Source organism: Rhopalosiphum padi, chromosome 3 (assembly GCF_020882245.1).
Source record: "Rhopalosiphum padi isolate XX-2018 chromosome 3, ASM2088224v1, whole genome shotgun sequence".
NCBI lineage: Eukaryota > Metazoa > Arthropoda > Insecta > Hemiptera > Aphididae > Rhopalosiphum > Rhopalosiphum padi.
In genome coordinates, this window is record NC_083599.1 from 52487813 (window position 1) to 52507089 (window position 19277).

Below are 19277 nucleotides of genomic sequence, written 5' to 3' on the forward strand. Positions count from 1 at the left end.
GTGACGATAATAGTAAACATCAGACAACAGTGGCGGCTCGTGGTAGTTCAGCACAGGAGTACGATGAAAAAATTTAAGAACTATATACTACATCACACAAAAAATTAAAATGATAAAATATTAATACAAAATTAAACACGTCGCGCGTCGTTGCCGTCCGATTTGAGCGACAAAATACACCGCACATCATAAGCTTCTATAGCCGCCGCGCCATCGTGATAATATTATTATCACTCGTGTATTAATATTGTACCTATAGTTTATACGGGAAACCGGTATTTTTATGTGCGATTCAAAGTGTCGCACAAGCTGCAACGTTGCATAGGCCTATCTATATACCCGTATAATAACATCGCGAGTTCATAACGATATTCTAATAAATTATGAAAATAATTTTAATAATAATTAAAAATATTTTTAATTGTTAATTTGTTAATGTATAATATACTATGTACTAAAATGTGTACCTATTTATTTTGTAAATATATTTGTACTATAAATTGTTAATTTCTGTAGGGAGTACGGTCGACACCATCGCACATATGCACGAGCCGCCACTGGTAAACAAATACTGAAGTAGTAACAATTATCAAATATAAATTATTTATTTTAACACATTATCATTTCCATAACGTTGAACTTCAAGCCTATGGCACAAATTTACAGAGAATAATATTATATATTTATATTTAAGCAAAAAAAAGTAAATAGGGAAAAAGAGAAAGGTCGTTTCAGATCGAAAATAGTACTGCACATATTAATAATCATTTGAAGTATCTATTACTGTATTTTACCTATTTCTAAATGTACCACTATCATCAGACATCAATCATCACTAAACTACCGAACACTATTGCATTTTACATATTAGTATATTACATACATGTGTTACAAAATTACAATATATCGTATAGGTTAAATGTATCGTTTATTTATTTATTACACGATTTTGTGAGTTTTCAATTAAGTTTTCTTTCTTACTTATTAAAGGTAAAATTGTTATTACCTACTTTTTTCGAAAGACACCGTTAACATTCCTATCAAATAGTACCGAATGTTCGAATATGTTGTTATTAAATTTGTATTATTTTGAATGAAATGCAATAATCACACGGCGTCTTGGATAGACTATTTAGCTACACCATTATCACGGACGTAGTATTTGGTCAATAATCGTCTAAGCTAAGTGGTTACAAATGTTACAATATATTATTGTGTAAATAATAATAATAATGATAATTGGTTGCATTATCGTATCAATACATAGTTTTAAATTTTTAGAATGTGCAATAGTATAGTATCTATTGCAACGTCACAGCCGAAGATTTTTCAAGTGAAGTACATTTTTAAAACTTGAATCGACACATATATGGTTATTGTTTATCAGTTAGCTAATAAAACAGTACTTAAAGTTAAATTATTCATTTTGAATTAATTTAGTTAGGTATATGTATTTTTAACAAATATTGAAATACCGGCCTAAGTCTTGGAAAAGAGCAAAAGGTTTTCATGGAAAAGTAATTGTAAATAATTATGAATCACCAAGTGGTTCTGTAGAATTAATTTTTGGCCTATAATTATTTTTTTTGTGTCATTTATTTAGTAAAATTATGCATATTTTTATGGATATAATAATTATTTTGGTACCTATATACAATACATAATTATTGATTTATCACGTACAAGAGAAAAATTTAAATAATAATAATTTATTTTAGTATTAGTCACAATCTAGAAGAATTCTATTGAAGGTATATTGTTCAATGAATTTTAATGGATTACCAAATTACTACCAATTCTAAGAACTAATAGGAAATATATTGATGCATGGTATCTACTAATCCTTAGACTTGTTATTGCAAGTCATAATGCATCAAATTTGTAAGAGTATCTAAGTTAATATGAAAGTTGAAATAGGAAATTGATTAAGGTAGACGATTTTTTTTTTTATTTTTCCAAGAAAATATAAAATCTACAAAAATAAAAGTAAATACTAATGCAACATTTCATATGTATGTTTTGTAATATGCACACACTATACAGATGTATTTTTATAAAAGTGCGTATGTCTGTTAAATATGATCATCACTCGCCGTTTCTGACTTTCTGAGTTCATTTTTTCAATATAACTGCGAATTTCGTAATAATAATATAAAAACATATTGATTAACAAAATAAAATTTTTACTTTTGGCTTCATGAATCGAATATCGTCAAAAAAAACATTTTCATTATTTCATTCATCCTTATTATACAGATCATAAAGTCTGCGTTTACGACACAACGACTGTTTTAAGCCTATGTCATAAAAATTTTAATTATTTAATGTATATTCCTTGTATAATTTTTTTAAGAAATACTATTTATCAGCCGATCAGAAACTGAAGACGGGTTGTTCGGTGTCCGTAAAAAGTATCTATCCAGGATCGCACAAAATTGTTCGTCTTGGTCGGCAGTGTTTTCGTCTATCAGGTCAGTGCTATTATTTTGTAAATATAAAGGGTCAATATCTTTTAATGTGTTCGGAATTTTATTATTTAGTTTTTGAATCTGGTCAGTATTGAATGCCATTTGTATCACAGTATACTTGAAATCATCCCAAAACCTAAAATGTATTTTATCAATTATTGATCTATGTAAGTTACACTGATGCAGCCCACCATAGGCACAAATTTGAAGTATTGAGAAGCTTAGCTCCCACCCAAAGAATTCCAACACATACCATTTAAAGAAAATGTAAATAGGAGCATATATTATGTCTAGGTATAATTTGATAAGGAAACTATTATTATTGTTTTAACAATTTACATAAATACTATGGATAAGTATATTATTATTATTATTATTATTATTATGATTGTGAATTTATAGAAAAATGCATTATTTTTAACTTTCTAAAACATAGGTTTTTTTAACATAAAGTATTAGGATTAAGAGATATTATTCATTTTGATTTTTGATTTTTTCATGTAATTTTAGATTCTATACAGTGCAATGAATATTTTTTTTTTTTACAAAGATGCGTATTAAATTTTTTGCCTGTCATCACTTTTGAAAGCAATAAAAATTGAGAATACTAAGATTTTCAACTTCAAAATATTTGTAACAGATTGTAAATTAATTGATTTAGAAGTAAAAAATAAAAAAATCTAAGTACTTTTATTCTTAATAATTAAACCACCTTTTTGAGAAACAACAAATGTCAATAAAAGGTTATCCGAAAATACAATAAAAAACTGTTTTACTCTATTAGTTATATCCGATAAACACAATTCGATAAAAAAAAACTACATTTTAGCCTGGGGGAGGTGCATGTAGAGTTTCTGGACATACGTTTTTTCTCAAATAGGAAGAACAAAAAAAAATTAATTAAAAAGTGGAATTTTTACCAAATGTACATATTAGTATTTTACGTATTTTAAGTATATATTTTGTCTTTTTTTTAACTACATACCTATAGAAAGAAATTTGAACTGTAAATATCAATAAAAAAATTTTCATATTCTTGTTAAACTTTTATATTTTTTAAATTAAGATTTTTTTATTATATTTATAATGCATTTCATGTTAAATGTATCATGATCATTATTATCTATTAGATTTTTAGTGCGTTTTCACTGCTTATAGCCGAGTTTCTGTAAATATAAATACATAATTGCAATAATAATAATATAATGTATTCCGTATCAAACCATCAATTGGGACGGAAATAACATATTATAAATATATTATTAGTATTGTTATAGTTAATATTATTTCATTTGTTTTAAGGGTTAATAAAATACATGTTAGAAATATGTTTGGTTTTTTTAGAACATGCAATTTAAACAAGGAGAGATGTAGGGTTTGATTAAAAAAAATAGCAGTCTCCTTAAATTAAACATTCAATTTTCGACCTTCGAATAATCGACGATCGACCCACCCTTAAATGCACGCACACACACACATGTACAATATATATGTACACGCTATAGCTGTTTATACGAACATATCATGTAATGTGTTCGCAATACAAGCAGCCATTTGTAAAGCAGCCATAGGCTTATTTGAATCGGATGCCGTATCCTTCATGACTTTTGACGTGTATTTCACTTTGTTCTTGGTCGACGTCACGTAAGTCGTAGGTTCTGTACTATTCGGAAGTGGTATCATAAAATCTCCCGCATTTTCTAGCGCAACAATAATGTCCTTGCGCAATTTTTCGAACAACATTACTTTACCCAATTTTTCGACTAGATTTAAAAGCAATTGTTATTAATAATACAAGTATATTATCTATTTTGTTAGGTTTATATCGTTCATTATTAAGTACACTAAAATCCAAAAATAATTTTATCATTCAAAACTGGAAAATCGAGCACCTAGTTTTACTACATCTAGGTACATTGAGGAAAAACGATCTGCAATAATTTTTTTTTTTTTAATTTAATTTAAAAATAATAATAATTTGACTAAAACTTATTATTATAAAGTTATCAACTATATAGAGTGTGGCTGCTTCATTTAAATATAGATGAAGAATGAAAAACACTATTATACTATACCTACTATACCGTGACAACTGTCATTACCTCAATTGGATATAATTACTGATCTGTGATGCAATTTATAGTTTTAAGACAAATTATTTACCACATAACGAACTATAAAAGAGAAGTAATCAACAGGCAACGATTAAATTAATTATGTACAAAATACAAATTGAATGTATAATAATAATAATAATAATAATAATATGTCACGTAATAAGTTTAATTAACATATCTGTATTGCTTAATATTTTAAGTAAAAACTTTATAGATGGGCCTTCATACTTACGCCCTCCGCCAAGAACTATTTACTTATGGCCGTAAAACATAGCTAATACGATAGGTGCCGATATATTATTATATTTTATAATAGTCTATAATATATTAATATTATTTAATATTCATCATACCGATCACTAAAGATATAAAATGGATAATCCAACGCACAATAATGACTCCTTGCTGAACACTAAAACGTGAAAGTTGTATGTTTCTAACGACGCTGGAAAGCGTGTTGGCCAGCCAAAAATGTGTGAAATTCTCTTCAATATCATCAAGTTTTAATGTAGACGAAACTGACCTTTTACGTGATTTTAAACATTATTCAGAGTTGTATACAGAGTGATTCTTTTATCATTATTATTTTGTCAAGTGTTGACTCTTTTTCATTTTTTAGATTCTGAACGATGATGAATGTATTGATTTTACAATGATGTGTGTTTTTTTTTATTATTATTTTTTTTGCGTGTGCTATCACGTTTAAGAGTAGTAATAGTGCTTTGATTTTTGATTTCAGTCCCTTTTTGAAAAGAAAAGTGAATCTAGTTGGTAATTTTTTTTTTTTTTGAGGGGGGGGGGTCAAACGTAAAAATTTCCAGTAGTTTTCAAAATCGTCAGGAAAAATCGTGAAAAAGTAACGGAAAAACGGGAATTTTTACGCATAACCACTTCAAAAAAATCGATTTTTTGATTTTGCTGTTACTCAAAAACGAATCATTGTAAATACTTGAAATTTTCACAACATTTTTATATTAGCGTTATCTATTTACGATTAAATTTTCAAAATACTTAAATTTTTTTAAAGTTTTAATTCATAAAAAAAATAGCCCTATTATTTTATGGCATTTTAAATATAAGTTACCATTTGAAAATCAAAAGTTGATAGTGGTTTCATTATTAAATAAAAGGATGAAACAAATGAAAGTTCTTTATAGTTTGAGAAAAACATAATACAAAATATATTGAAAAAAAATTTAAAAAATCAATACTTGACGAAATGAATGTATAATGACTATAATGTTAAAAGAATCACCCTGTATAGGGATTAGGGATATGTTATTACTTATTATTGTTCTATTTTGTTATGTTATTATATCGTTAAGCATTAAGTTAACCTGCTGTTCACAATACATGTACTACAGTGGTGCCTTATATATATATTATATCAAATGTATAATAATTGCAAGGCAAGTACTCACGTAACGCACTCCTGTGGTTTCATATTTAGTACGTGAAGTTTAAACAAGTTTTCAATTTGTTTAGAAGTGAAAGTTATTTGTTCGTTGAACTTAATAAATGTCTTGCAAAGTACGGAACTTCGATCGATATTAATAATGGATTCAGACATTCTTAATACGATTTAATCATAACGTTTATTCAGACAAATATTACAGATAATATTATTTATTTATTTATTTTGTCACCGTGGTTAATAATTATAGGTACATTTCCGATTTCGTAAAACGAATCTTCTATTACGAGTATATTATAATAATGTGTATTATGTATAAAAGTTAATTATTTTAAATTTTCAACACTCATTTCTTCTCAAAAAATATTAATAGTTTTGGATATATTTTTTTTTTATTGATTTATACCTATACCTACATAAAGTTTACATATAATCTGAGATCACAAAAAAATAAAGCAATTTTTTACTATATTCTATTATTAAAATATTTTTTTAGGTACTTCTTACTTATTTAAATGACAGTTTATAGAATTATATTTTTTAAATCATATACCAAATAAAAATATTTTTCTGAGATTTTCAATGCGTATAAATTAAATTTGAAATGGTTAGTCAACTTATCAGTTTCAAGTTATTATTTAATAAGTGATATACACATAATTATTTTAAATTTATTTATTAATTATATTTCAAGCTTTAATAAAAAAAATTACAATATTTAATTTCAACATTTTCAAGTATGAAAATACAAAAATTATTTTAATTTTATATTTATTGTATTCTGTAGATACTGCTTAGTGCTCTGTATATCTAATATTTAAAGGAGTTCAAGTTTTAATGAAATGTATTCTTAAACGAAAATAAAAATAATATTTAATTCAAAAAATATTAATCCTACAGGGCATATAAATATTTCGACTTTTATCATAACGTTTATTATTATTTATTACACAAAATAACATTTAAAAACATTTAAACTTATTTTCCGTGGTTTTTTCTTTTTAATATTGCTAATTTTAATATAATTTCATAAATTTAAAGAGTACAAATAATTGTACTTAGATAATAAAAATTTTAAAACTATTTTATCTCGGTATATTTTTTTTACCTAATACCTATTATAAATCATTTTTAACAATTTAAAAATATACATATTAAGGCTTAAACTACATAGATTTTAACCGATTATTTTAACAATTTATTTGGTTACAAAATCCGAACCCTACCTAATTGATATACTATACACGTTTTTAATTTGATTTGTATGTATTGAAACTCTCAGAAAAATATTTTGTTTTAAAATATAATATTAAAAATGTATGCTGCTATTAATTAAAATTATGAAATAAAAAATAATTTAAAAAAATAATTTAATACTATTCGGTGAAATTAGTAAGTAGTTACATTTAATTGGGTCATTTTGTAAGTACGTTTACGTGAAATATAATATGAAATTTATTTACTCGATCAATATGGCGTGATCTCGATAATTGTGATCAATTTAAACAATATATGAGTACCTATACCTGATACAATATTATTTATAATGATTACAATCTTTAAAATATCAAATAAAAAAACACACGCGATATAATATTGTGTCACTGTCACATATGATGATTAGTAATCATTGATTACTAAAATATACTAATGTCAACTTTTATACTTAACCTCAATTATTTCCAATTTATAAACCTTAATGAGTCTTATTGTTTGTTGATAATAATTATATTTATTTATAACTTCAATACTAAGTCGTATTGGCATAGTCCATATAAGTTATCAATTGATCATCATTTTATTAATTATTATTATACAGATCTAGTTGTTTTAGGTTCTGAGCGCTCCAATGAATGTATTAATTTTAAAATGATGCAAATCTTTTAAATACAAAGGCATATTTAAAAAAAAAAAATATGCGGTTGAAGTTCAAATTTGGATGAAATTACATATTTTAACAATGAATAACAATGTTAATTATTTTGTTATATCTAATTTAAAAACATAACCTATTTATACCATGGACATATATTAATGATATTTTATGGTATTTACAGTACGATGTTATGAACTTTAAAGTTACAAAGATAGCAGTTTCTCTGCTTAGAATAGTTTTAAAAAAAAAAAAAAAATGATATGTCATTGAATTAAAATTAAGTACACCCATTACTGTGATCCATTCGACACCCGCTATCAGAGCGGTACCCACACGCTCACTTTTTTATATTACATTTTAAACTTTTACTTATTATTTTGGAATTTATTTCAAACTATCGATTTAAATATACAGTAAGTGTAGTGATATTTATAGTTATTAAATTCGAAAATCAAAAAGGTCTACTAGTTTACTACTTAACACTTAGCATCAACTAACCATATTTGTGTGTGTATTAAATAATCTACGGCAAATTTTAAGTAAAACAAATCAAAAAAGTACACTTTTGTACTTTCACAGGAAATGTACAGTGTTAAATTTATATTATCTGTATGGACCTGGGTTAGTTCTCTGATTTATCCATGTGATTTTTTATATAACTGATCATATCATTAAAAATCGAGTTTCTTACAGGTATTTATGTATTTTTAAAACTATTGAAACTTAAATATTAAATAATATTATATTAGGCGTGCCATTTAAAAATTTAAAATATTTTGAATAATAAGCTTCTACACCAGAATAAAAGGTAAAAATTTTATACGTTAATTCCTACAAATGACATGCGTTGGTCCTTAAACAAAAACGATTATATTTATGTAATATGTTATAATTCTTAACTGTCAGGAAAATAATTGTCTACTAAATAATTACAAAATTATATTATTGGTAAATATATTTTATAAGTGTAATTACTTTTTTACATTTTTAAGAACAAATATTAATTTTTAATTTTTTAAGAAAATTGTTATTATACGACTTTGTTTTTTTACAATATAATATACTAATATATATATATGTATAGTTACATTTACACATAAACTTACATAATATATATATATTAAATAATTTTTCCATCGTATATGAACTATAAGATATGTAACTTTTTTACCGTAAATAAACTTACATATATAATTTTTTCCACGACGATGACAGGAACTAACATAAAATTTATTTTTTTTTACCATCTATATACTATAGGTATCGTGTAGGAACACGATATTTATCCAAAAATATATGTATCAGCAATATAAACATTGCGATTATCGATGGTATATCCGTATAGGTATATCAGAAACAAAAACCATATTTATTCAAAACGCATATTATGGTTCATTCGTTCTAGGTACCTGAGGTTTTTTAAAAATCTTAACAAAAATTTAAAATTAATTATCGGTCACGTCACGTATAGCACAATGCCTGACAATCAGGAATTTAATTACGGCAAATACTTTCGTATATGTATGTACCTATTCCATACTTACATATTGCATAATATTTAATAATATATAGGTATATATTGTGTATGAATATGTACGGCGATTCGAGTTATTTTTCGGTATCGTCTATGGCCAGAAATATATCGTGTAGTAGAGATGAGGCTATGCTGTGAGAATCTAAACTATGCGCTGGGCATGCGGCCGCCGCAAATAATAAATAGAAAGGACGTTTCAATTTTCGACAAAGGTGAATTTTATTTTTAGTATCGTTTTCAATAACAAGTTGAAAATGTTGCCCTTTAGTATTTGTTTAACAAATAACTTTTCGTTAAAATGTTTTGAATCTTTGCTGTCCACTGTCCGCAAAAGATATGTCGTATTTAACACCTTGTAATTAATAATGCAATACATGGATAATAAAAAAGGATAGGTAAGGTAGGTACTACAATTCACAATTTTGTTGAATCGTAATTTTCCGCTATAAAAATAACTTTAGTAAAACTTTTGTTTTTAATAAAAAAAACCTATCCAAAACCATTTTTAAATAAAGTTAGTTTTCGTAATTGACGTAGTAATAATAATGATCCGATTTTAAACGTATAGGTATTTTATACACAATACACATGAGACATAACTAATTATTTAATTGTCGCAAAAAAAATAACACAATTAATAAGTTATAATTAATTACCGTGTTCCACAGATTTTTATATGATTATAAATTATGATATGGTTATGATCTACTGTTGATTTTTTGATTATCTACATTTAATATATTTATAGGAAGGGTGGATAGATAAAATTAGCATAGGTACTGCTTTAGTACTTAAAATGTTTTCATACATAGCCACTCGTTAATAAATAATTGTTTAAGCTAAAAATATAGAACATTTATGCTAAAACAAAATTAAAAGTTATACGTAATTGTAATTATTCGTGCTAAAAAAATTCCCTATATAATAAAAATGATTTAAATTACTTTGTGTTAGTACTTAGTTTGTTAGCGAATTCGGTGGTGATTATCTATCAACATAATATATTGCAATTGGTAAAATATTATTTTAAATAAGTAGAAAATAAAACCAATAGATTAAAATTTATTATAGAGAGCTTATTTGGTTGTCAGATATAAGTAAAACTCAAAAGTACACAATTTTAAACAATAACCGCAACTTGGTCATTTTTATTTATTATTTGATCATACATCTCTAAGTAGGTATGTTAATTTGTTCCTACATATAATTATCAAGTTTAGTCATACATACGATATCATACAATATACAGCCATAAATAAGATAGGTAGATACCAATAATTTTTACACATATAAATAGGATTACACTATTAAGTTAGAATAATTTTTTTTCTATATTTTTATCAATATTTAGTTTTTAAACGAATAAAAAATAGCAAAATACAGTAAACAAATAAAATAACTTTAATTTATAAACAACTGTAATATAACATTTCCAAAGAATTCATAGGATAAACTATGAAAGTAAATCAATTAAATAGCAATTAAATACTACGTACATTAATATAATATACACCTACTTTTAATTATGGACACAATATCGTCTACAATACTAATCAACAAATGTAAACTATAATAATTTAAAATCATAATTTTGCTCGATTCAATAACAATTTATCCTTCTAATAACCAGGTAATCAAATGTTTACAATTTAGATCAAAATAATCACAGCGTTGATTTACTTAAACGTCTAACTTATATTAGCATAACCATAGTATTATAATAATCGTATAATGAATTTAGCAAAATAAGGATTGGAATTAAAAATAATAATAATAATAATAATAGAATTATATAGAAGCTTGTATATAATATTATTATTAACCCAAAATAAGTATACCTAACCAGGCCAGCCACCTGTAGGTATCAAATGTTACACAATAGTAAACATAAAAACAAATAATGGCACTTGACACATCATTCGTTTTAGGTCTAAGAAAATACAAGATTAATACTCGATATTTTCAATAATAATAATATTAACTATGGTAGATAAATATAGATGATAGATAATAACGGGAATCGGGAAGAACGGTATTAAGAACACATAGTTGTATTGTAATTTATAATAATTATTTAAAAAAATAAGGTTACGTGATATTATCGTCCCTATTTCGGTTTTAACTTGTATGTATAATATGTAATATAATGTAATAATAATAATAATAATAATATCATAACAATAAAGAATGGATGAATTACTTAACAATTATAAAATATACATTGAAAAGCTAGATATTTGAGTTTTTGTCAAATAGTTATTCTAAGTAATTTGAAAACATTCAATAGTTTTGTTGATATAGTATGATGTTAGTAATAATAGCAACGCAGAAAGCGTAATTTGTAACATAGTATTAGGCTTATTATTTTGTCCTGAATTACACCCGTCGAAATCACAGGTGAGAATACAACCGTTCATGGTATGGTCTTGGTATTTGAATTCACCGCACTGAGAGTCCATAGTTTTCATGGCACATTGTCTGATGACCATAATTTCATGGGTTAACACTGCAATATAATTATGAGTTATTATTTAAAATAACCTAACCAACTGTAACACGACGGCTATAAAAACCGACTGCTGGGACGCATAGACGCCAGAAATTCGATAAATTTTCACATTTCTAAATTAATTTTTATCAATATTAAAATAAAGATAATAAAAATATTGAACATTCATTCAAAGTCATTATTATTAAGAAAAATAACTAACCGAATTACATAAAAAAAAAATTAAGATAATGATACTTCAATCTATATATATATATATAGATGCTTTTATCTATCGCAATGTAAACGTTTAAAGGAAATTAAAAAATAAATAACAACAGTTTGCATAAGAACTGAATAGGAACTAATTATCCATTTATAAAAATAATGATGTATTTAGGTACTTTATTATTCAATGGATGATGTATTATTGATAACTTTCTCTGGGAAAAATTAATAAATCCTGCTTTTATTTAGCGGAAAATAACACTTAATCCACACTTTGGATTTTTATTTAAATAGTAATTACTTATTTTCATAAATAATATATATATATAGAATACAAGTACTTTTATTATAGTTTATTGTAGTAGTAGTAGTATAATATACATATCTCTTTGTTACTTGGAAAGTCGGAAATAATATTGTTTTATATATTTTATTTATAATTACAACAATAATTTAATAATCTTAAAGATGTTCATGTATAGGTAATAATATTAAATGTACAATAATTTTTTAGATTATAATAAAGACTAAAAGACCTAATATGATATTCAAACCTAACTTGTAGTTATAAATTTACAATTGACTATCATAACTTTTTATCATACTTCAAATTGAAAATAAGGCGTTATGCTATTTATAAATAGAAATTGAATATTGAGTGTGTTTACTGTAAAATAATTTCATATTTCTAAACTATGAAAAGTTTTAACCTAACGAATATATAATCAAACAAACAATAGCTAATTTTTAATAAAGCAATTAATTAATTGATTTATATATTCATTTATAAAATTAAAAATAGCTTAACAAATATTTTGGTATAAATTACTGTTTACTTTTTAATTTAAATGATACTATATATATTACTACTTATTTATTTATGTATATACGAAAATATATTAATATATATTTATATAATATATAAATCATAAATGATTGATTTATATTAAAACAAGATAAGTATTAAGTAAGTATATAGAATGGTTCTATGTAACAATTGAAATATAATATATGTTTTGATTTTCATGAAATTATTTTATATTTGATTAAAATATACATATTGTATATATATACAACCAAGTAATCAAAATTTTTGTATATATAAGAAATATAAATGATTTATTACCTATAGAAATACATAAAATTGTTATAATATTTTCAATATTTAATAAATTAATAAGAAATATATTAATATATAGAAAAAACTGCAGTATATATATTTATATTTTATACATAATTTGATCCAATGTAACCTTAAAGACGATATTTGGTTTTGATGTATTAGTTTAAGACTAATACAACAAATATCACCTAATAATAGATTTGTGTTTCACTTACCATTTCTTCCAATGATTTTAGTACAAAAATTTGCTGGAAACATTCCTACATGGCCTCTTTTTGGAACCATGCACTTTTCTATGTACGTGGACATTGCTGGGTTAAACGGGTCTTCACAATTTGCATTACTTCCATTCAAAGACGAACATTTAAAGCAATTTATACACGATGTGCCTAAAACAATAAGAATATATTTATTTATTAAAACTCAATGGACATAATGAGTAACAAATAATAATAATTATACCATTGAAAGTAGTTATTCTATCACAGAAATGTATAAATTAATTTAATGAGAAATCACAATATAATACAATTATTGTACGATACAGTAAATAATATAGACAATATAGTCATATTTACCTTGTAAAATACTCATTAAAACTATTGAGATATCTAACAAGTATATGATCATTCCTTAAAGAATTTGCCTTTGAAGGACAATACCACAATCTGAAAAAAAAAATATTTTATATTAAATACTTATATATTTTTGTTTTTGGTGTATACTGTATATATATATAACACATATATATATTTACTTATTTAAATATAAAACAATTTAACAACTTTAAAAACTTTTATTTAAAATATTTAATGCTATTTACAAAATCAAGTTCCACGTATTAAAATATCTGGAATCATTAAAGTATTGAATAAAAATGTAAATGTTTATTTTACCTATATTGTTTAATGGTTCCGATATGTATAACCATGTTAAATTTTAAAAAGATTAAAACTAAAATTATATTTTACAATAGAATTTACTGTTTGTAAAAAAAAAAATATATTAAATATTTAGTTATCAATTTGATCAATTTTTCATCTATCAAACTATATTTCTAATTTGTATAGAAATGTATTGATAATTAATATTCTCTTTTACCGAACTTAACGAATGTTAATATTTTATTTCATGATAATACAATTATAATAACTAATAAGGTAATTAATAATTAAATACTGTCATCGATACGCTAATAATGATTTATTTGCTACTTGTTAGAAATTGTTTGTTGTTTAACTTCCTTGTACTTAAATGATATTGTAAGTGAAATAGGAAGATAAAAAAAAAAAATAAAAACAAACAAACTATAGGTCATTATTAAATTTTACAATGTTTATTTTAATTTTAATGTATATGGGCGTAAATTATAAAAACTCTAAAAGGATTAATAATTAATGCAAGGGTTATAAATTATAGTATAGTTTGACGTCACCGTGACCATCTCCGATCAATTTAATATCCACGTTTCACTAAACAAATATAATCATAAATTTAAATGAAACAAAGAATATACCTATATGGCTCAGAACTTTTGATTAACTTGGTTGTTTTAAAAAAAAAAAAACAAAATTCAATCTTTTGGGAATAGCATTCCAATATTTTAACTGTAATAAATATTAAACGTTACATTAATATTCTATAGTCTGCTTAACTGTTTTCGAGCGTACTAATTAATTTTTAATGTAGCTATACAATTGGTAGAAATTATACTAAAGTAGTATTTTAAAATACCGAAAACTCAATCAACCATATATACAGATACTAAAATTGTTATATTAATATAAAGCAGCGTATTTAATTTTTTAGATACGTATTATATACACCTGAGAAAATACGTAAATTTTTAATAATAAATACTCAACTCTCGAGTGTTTTATTTGATAATATATTCATAGTTAATAAACAAATTTTATCGAATAACATTATACGAGAAGCTGTCAAAAAAATAAAAATAAATAGGTTTTATTAATTTGTTTTTAAATATTTCGTAATACATATCAAAAATACTACTTATATGTATATCGCATTACCATACTGTATTAAATTAACATAATGTATATCTACATCCTACCTGCAACCTACACACAAACAAAATAGTATTCATATCACATTGATAAAATATATCAACGCCGGAATCTGACAAAAAAATAATAATAATAAATGGATAAATCAATATCGTAATATGTAGAGATGTGAAAAGAATTTGAATAATTTATTTCTATTTAAAATGTAGGTATAGATACCTAATGTCAAAGCAAATAGTTAGTAAGTCCAGTAGGTTTTAATCTAATTGTCAATAACTAATGTTTTATTAAATTTTCAAATTAATGTGAATTTAAAATAAAAATACGATTTTAATTGTTTTACTACAGAAAAAATGAAATTTTTCCATTTATTGGCTCTGTGTATTTTATTTATAGTATTGTTTTGTTTCTCATTACAAGAATAATAAGTCTAAAAACTTAAATACTTTTATAAATAATAAACTAGCTAAAATTCATGATACCGATATAGTATATATTATAATACAATAGATGCTATATCCATATTCATTTCGCACATTTAAGACTTATAGTTATATTTGTTAATGTATACGAGAAAGATATATACACGATTAATATATAGATAAGATAAATAAAACTCGCTATGTGAAAGATTTTTTATTTATTATCAGAATATCTGAATAAGTAAAGACAAAAATTTACTTTACTTTGATCTCTAGTATAATATATATATACATATAATATTACTTGTACTGAAGTAAATTTCGTTGAAGACTGTTAAAGAAATGTTAATCGTTTTCTTTTCGCTATAGCTATTTAAAATTTGTCACGACGTTAATTCACCGGCGATATTATATAAATGAAATAAATCAACTCTCAATGAAAATATACGAGTATAATATTTCCAATCAAAGCATAGTTTCTTAAAATGTTGTACGTAAACGAACGCAATGTGCGGCACATTTGAGTATATTTTAAATTTCTTTACGCGAAATGAAAAACGTGCAATGATACGGCATAATATTATATTATATGTATCGCGAATCCGAATACCCACTGTACACTGATCAAAAATCGCGTGACACGTAACGCGGAGCAAACAGACGTACATTTAAGTCCAACATGATATCATATATAGTGCAGCGCGTATACTCACAGTCGTTTATCGAATCACATAGATAACTGCAGTATATATTCCACACTGCTGCGGCGTACGATTTCGCGTTGTGTAGACGTCCCGCTGCCTGGAAGTCGTGACGATGTTAACCGCGACGTCGGCTTATTCGCGATAGTACACTACGCGATAACATTTTCTCTTCACCAAAACAATTGCCGTGAAACATCGGTGTATGTAAATGATTTGAGTATACATTCTTTAAAATAATAATAAAAATTACTACGCTAACGTAATACTATCTACACACCCAAGAGGGTAGTCGGGTGCCGAACGTAATAATCGAAGGGATGATGACGTAGGCGGCGCCCTAGCAACCGTTGCCAGGGATGGGATACTGGAGCAGTCGTCTCTGTTTACAGTATAAAAAGAAAGAAAAAAATATCCCATTAAACTGTTTACCGAGAACCGCTATATACGCGTACACACGTATATATATATATACATATACATATATGATACGTCATGTCATGTATACGTAACGGTCAGAGCTTTTATTATTTTTAATTATTTATTTACGCGAGCGCACCAGTGTGTGTGTGTGTGCGAATAAAAGAAGAAAAAAAATGCTTTTATTACGACGTGAACGCGTATATAATATGATTCTGTGTATTGGAGAGATTATAGTCTGTGAACCCACATATATATATATATATATCGTATATACGTATTCGGTAGGGCGACGTGCGATCCAACGTGTGTGGCGGCAAACTGAATTATTCAATTATATATATAATATATGTATATAGGAGGGGCCGCAGTGTGAGCTTTCGGATTGATGTTCACAGCTGGTGTTGTGCACAATTTGATTTCTTTAAATAAAAAACTATTTTCGGCACCTACGCATTAAACATATTTTAATCGCGCCCTTCATCTGCAGTGTACGAGTGCGCTGCGTTTCTGCAAATAATATTTTTTAAATTATTCTGTGAATAGAGAATTCTAATAAAATGTTTAGTGAACATGTCAAGTGTTCACTGTCATTCCGTTATGGAATCGATTTGGTCGAAAACGGATGTCACGTGAATATTTCTGTTTTCATGTTTTTTTTTTTTTTTTGTTAGTATTTTTCTGAATTATTAATAAAGTACTGGGAATTTTCAACTTTTGACTAAAGTACCAATTATATTAAAGTAAACCACCCTCGATGCCGAAGATTGAAGCATTTTTATTACTCATATCAATGTCTGGAGACCAAAAGAAAAAATTATAACATCATTATAAAACCGCTCAGAACCTAAAATCTTAATCAAAATGATAGCCATTATTGTAGTTCCAAAAATATACATCGTGAATCATACATAATGTCATAATCATACATCATACATGTATTGTACAACGTACAAGTAAGTTGTGTGTGATAGAAATATACAATATATCTATTACCTATCTATTAGTATTTTACTATTTTGTGATAACATATACACAATGGTTGTAAAAGTAAATTTATTAATTAGATATATTATAATGGTGTGTTTTATTTTTACTCTTGTTTGTCCGGAATATGGTTTAGTAGCAATAAAAATACATCATTTAACTTTGAGGGTGGTTTCTGGTGGAAAATTTGATCGTATTAAACTTTATTAATTAAAAAGTGATCAAAAGTAAAAACTTCCTGGTTGTTTTCAAACTATTGTGAAAAACAACAAAACGATTACGAAAAACGAGTAAAATCAGTATTTGACAAAATCGAAATTTATTTTTGTTATAAATCAAAAAATGAATGGCACTAGAGAATTTACATTTTTTACTCCTAATCGTTGTTTATATGCTATGAATTATTAACATTGAAATCAAATTTAACACATTGCAATTACAATGACCTACTCAATGGTGTACATTCATGTATTATACTCGAATCCTATTACAACACAGTGACTTCTCTACGTTTTAAACGTACATTCAATCAATGAATTATATTAATTCACTTTTCACACAATGTATCTTATTATTTTTCCAGTTAAAGTTAATTTTTATAATAAATTGTTAATTGTTAATCTGATTTATTGGAATTTGAATACAGTGACTTAATTTTTTTCGGACAAAAAAATACCGATTAACCAGCCAATCCAATTTCGTGAATATAGGAATAACGGAATAAAATAGAATAAATTACATTTACGTAAGTATATTAAGTTTCAACTTTCTAATTTTCCTCGTCATTGAGCAGGTCACTGCAGTAATGATGGATGTATTACACAAAATCATTGTATATGAAAAAGATTTTGAGAAGAGACTGTTTTTTAGCATCTTTTTTTAAAGATATTTTATAATTTATTAATTATTGTATTATTAATATTTCTATTTATTCTATTGATAAATACAATATGATATTATATTAAAGCGACTTTAATAATAATTATAGTGAGTTTAATAATTTCACTATATTTTTTCCAAAAACATCCAAAATACTCATAGTATTGTTATTAGGTTACATATTATAGGTTTAATATATACAATAATAGTATTGTATAATTAGATGCTGCTTAATTTTTATCGAATTGTACCTATCAATTTCTATATAAAAAAATGTCTTAAAAACATAAAAAAAATGCACTAATTATGTCAAAAAATGCAAAATAAATTCTTTGATGTATGAATTAATTAACTTTGTGCTTGGAAAACACTTTTTTCAATTTTTTCAGAAAAAAATTCAATTTGCATTTAAATCCGTTCTTTACATAGTTACATATATCTTTTTTGAAGAATTGTGAAAGCAATCTATCAGCATATATTTCTAAGAATATTTTATTATAAATTTTGTTAGTAATAAATAAATACAGTAATACAATAGGTTTAAAAAAGGTTCCTTTGTTAAAAACGAATCATTAGTAACTATTAAAATATTA

At 24.9% G+C, this 19277-nt stretch overlaps 2 protein-coding genes across 3 annotated transcripts; both read right to left on the reverse strand.

Annotated features, from left to right (window-relative positions):
* Nucleotides 1-2235: 2235 nt before the first annotated feature.
* LOC132925180 (uncharacterized) lies at nt 2236-6155 on the reverse strand. The gene is made up of 5 exons (XM_060989595.1): nt 6007-6155; nt 4939-5108; nt 3988-4231; nt 2360-2604; nt 2236-2297 (listed from the first exon to the last, which is right to left on the reverse strand). Exons 1-5 carry the CDS (start codon nt 6153-6155, stop codon nt 2236-2238), a joined length of 870 nt encoding a protein of 289 aa, XP_060845578.1.
* Nucleotides 6156-10520: 4365 nt separating this feature from the next.
* On the reverse strand, nt 10521-17126 carry LOC132927213 (uncharacterized). Of its 2 annotated transcripts, none has more exons than XM_060991700.1 (4): nt 16411-17126; nt 13827-13916; nt 13464-13637; nt 10521-11915 (listed from the first exon to the last, which is right to left on the reverse strand). In XM_060991700.1, exons 2-4 carry the CDS (start codon nt 13876-13878, stop codon nt 11671-11673), a joined length of 471 nt encoding a protein of 156 aa, XP_060847683.1. In that variant the 5' UTR covers nt 13879-13916; nt 16411-17126; the 3' UTR covers nt 10521-11670. The 2 variants fall into 2 exon arrangements, with proteins under 2 accessions (XP_060847683.1, XP_060847684.1); XM_060991701.1 differs by lacking the exon at nt 16411-17126 and adding an exon at nt 16002-16398.
* Nucleotides 17127-19277: the final 2151 nt, after the last annotated feature.

Bases quoted from the DNA above. Each gene is read 5' to 3' on its own strand.
- LOC132925180 (XM_060989595.1), bottom strand. From the start codon at position 6,155: ATGTCTGAATCCATTATTAATATCGATCGAAGTTCCGTACTTTGCAAG. The intron at 5,109-6,006 runs GTGAGTACTTGC...ATCACGTAAAAG, and splicing joins AAACCACAGGAGTGCGTTAC to GTCAGTTTCGTCTACATTAA. The intron at 2,605-3,987 runs GTTCGTATAAAC...AATACATTTTAG, and splicing joins GCGAACACATTACATGATAT to GTTTTGGGATGATTTCAAGT.
- LOC132927213 (XM_060991700.1), bottom strand. From the start codon at position 13,878: ATGATCATATACTTGTTAGATATCTCAATAGTTTTAATGAGTATTTTA. The intron at 13,638-13,826 runs GTAAATATGACT...TTATTGTTTTAG, and splicing joins TTTAATGAGTATTTTACAAG to GCACATCGTGTATAAATTGC. The intron at 11,916-13,463 runs GTAAGTGAAACA...ATTATATTGCAG, and splicing joins TAAAATCATTGGAAGAAATG to TGTTAACCCATGAAATTATG.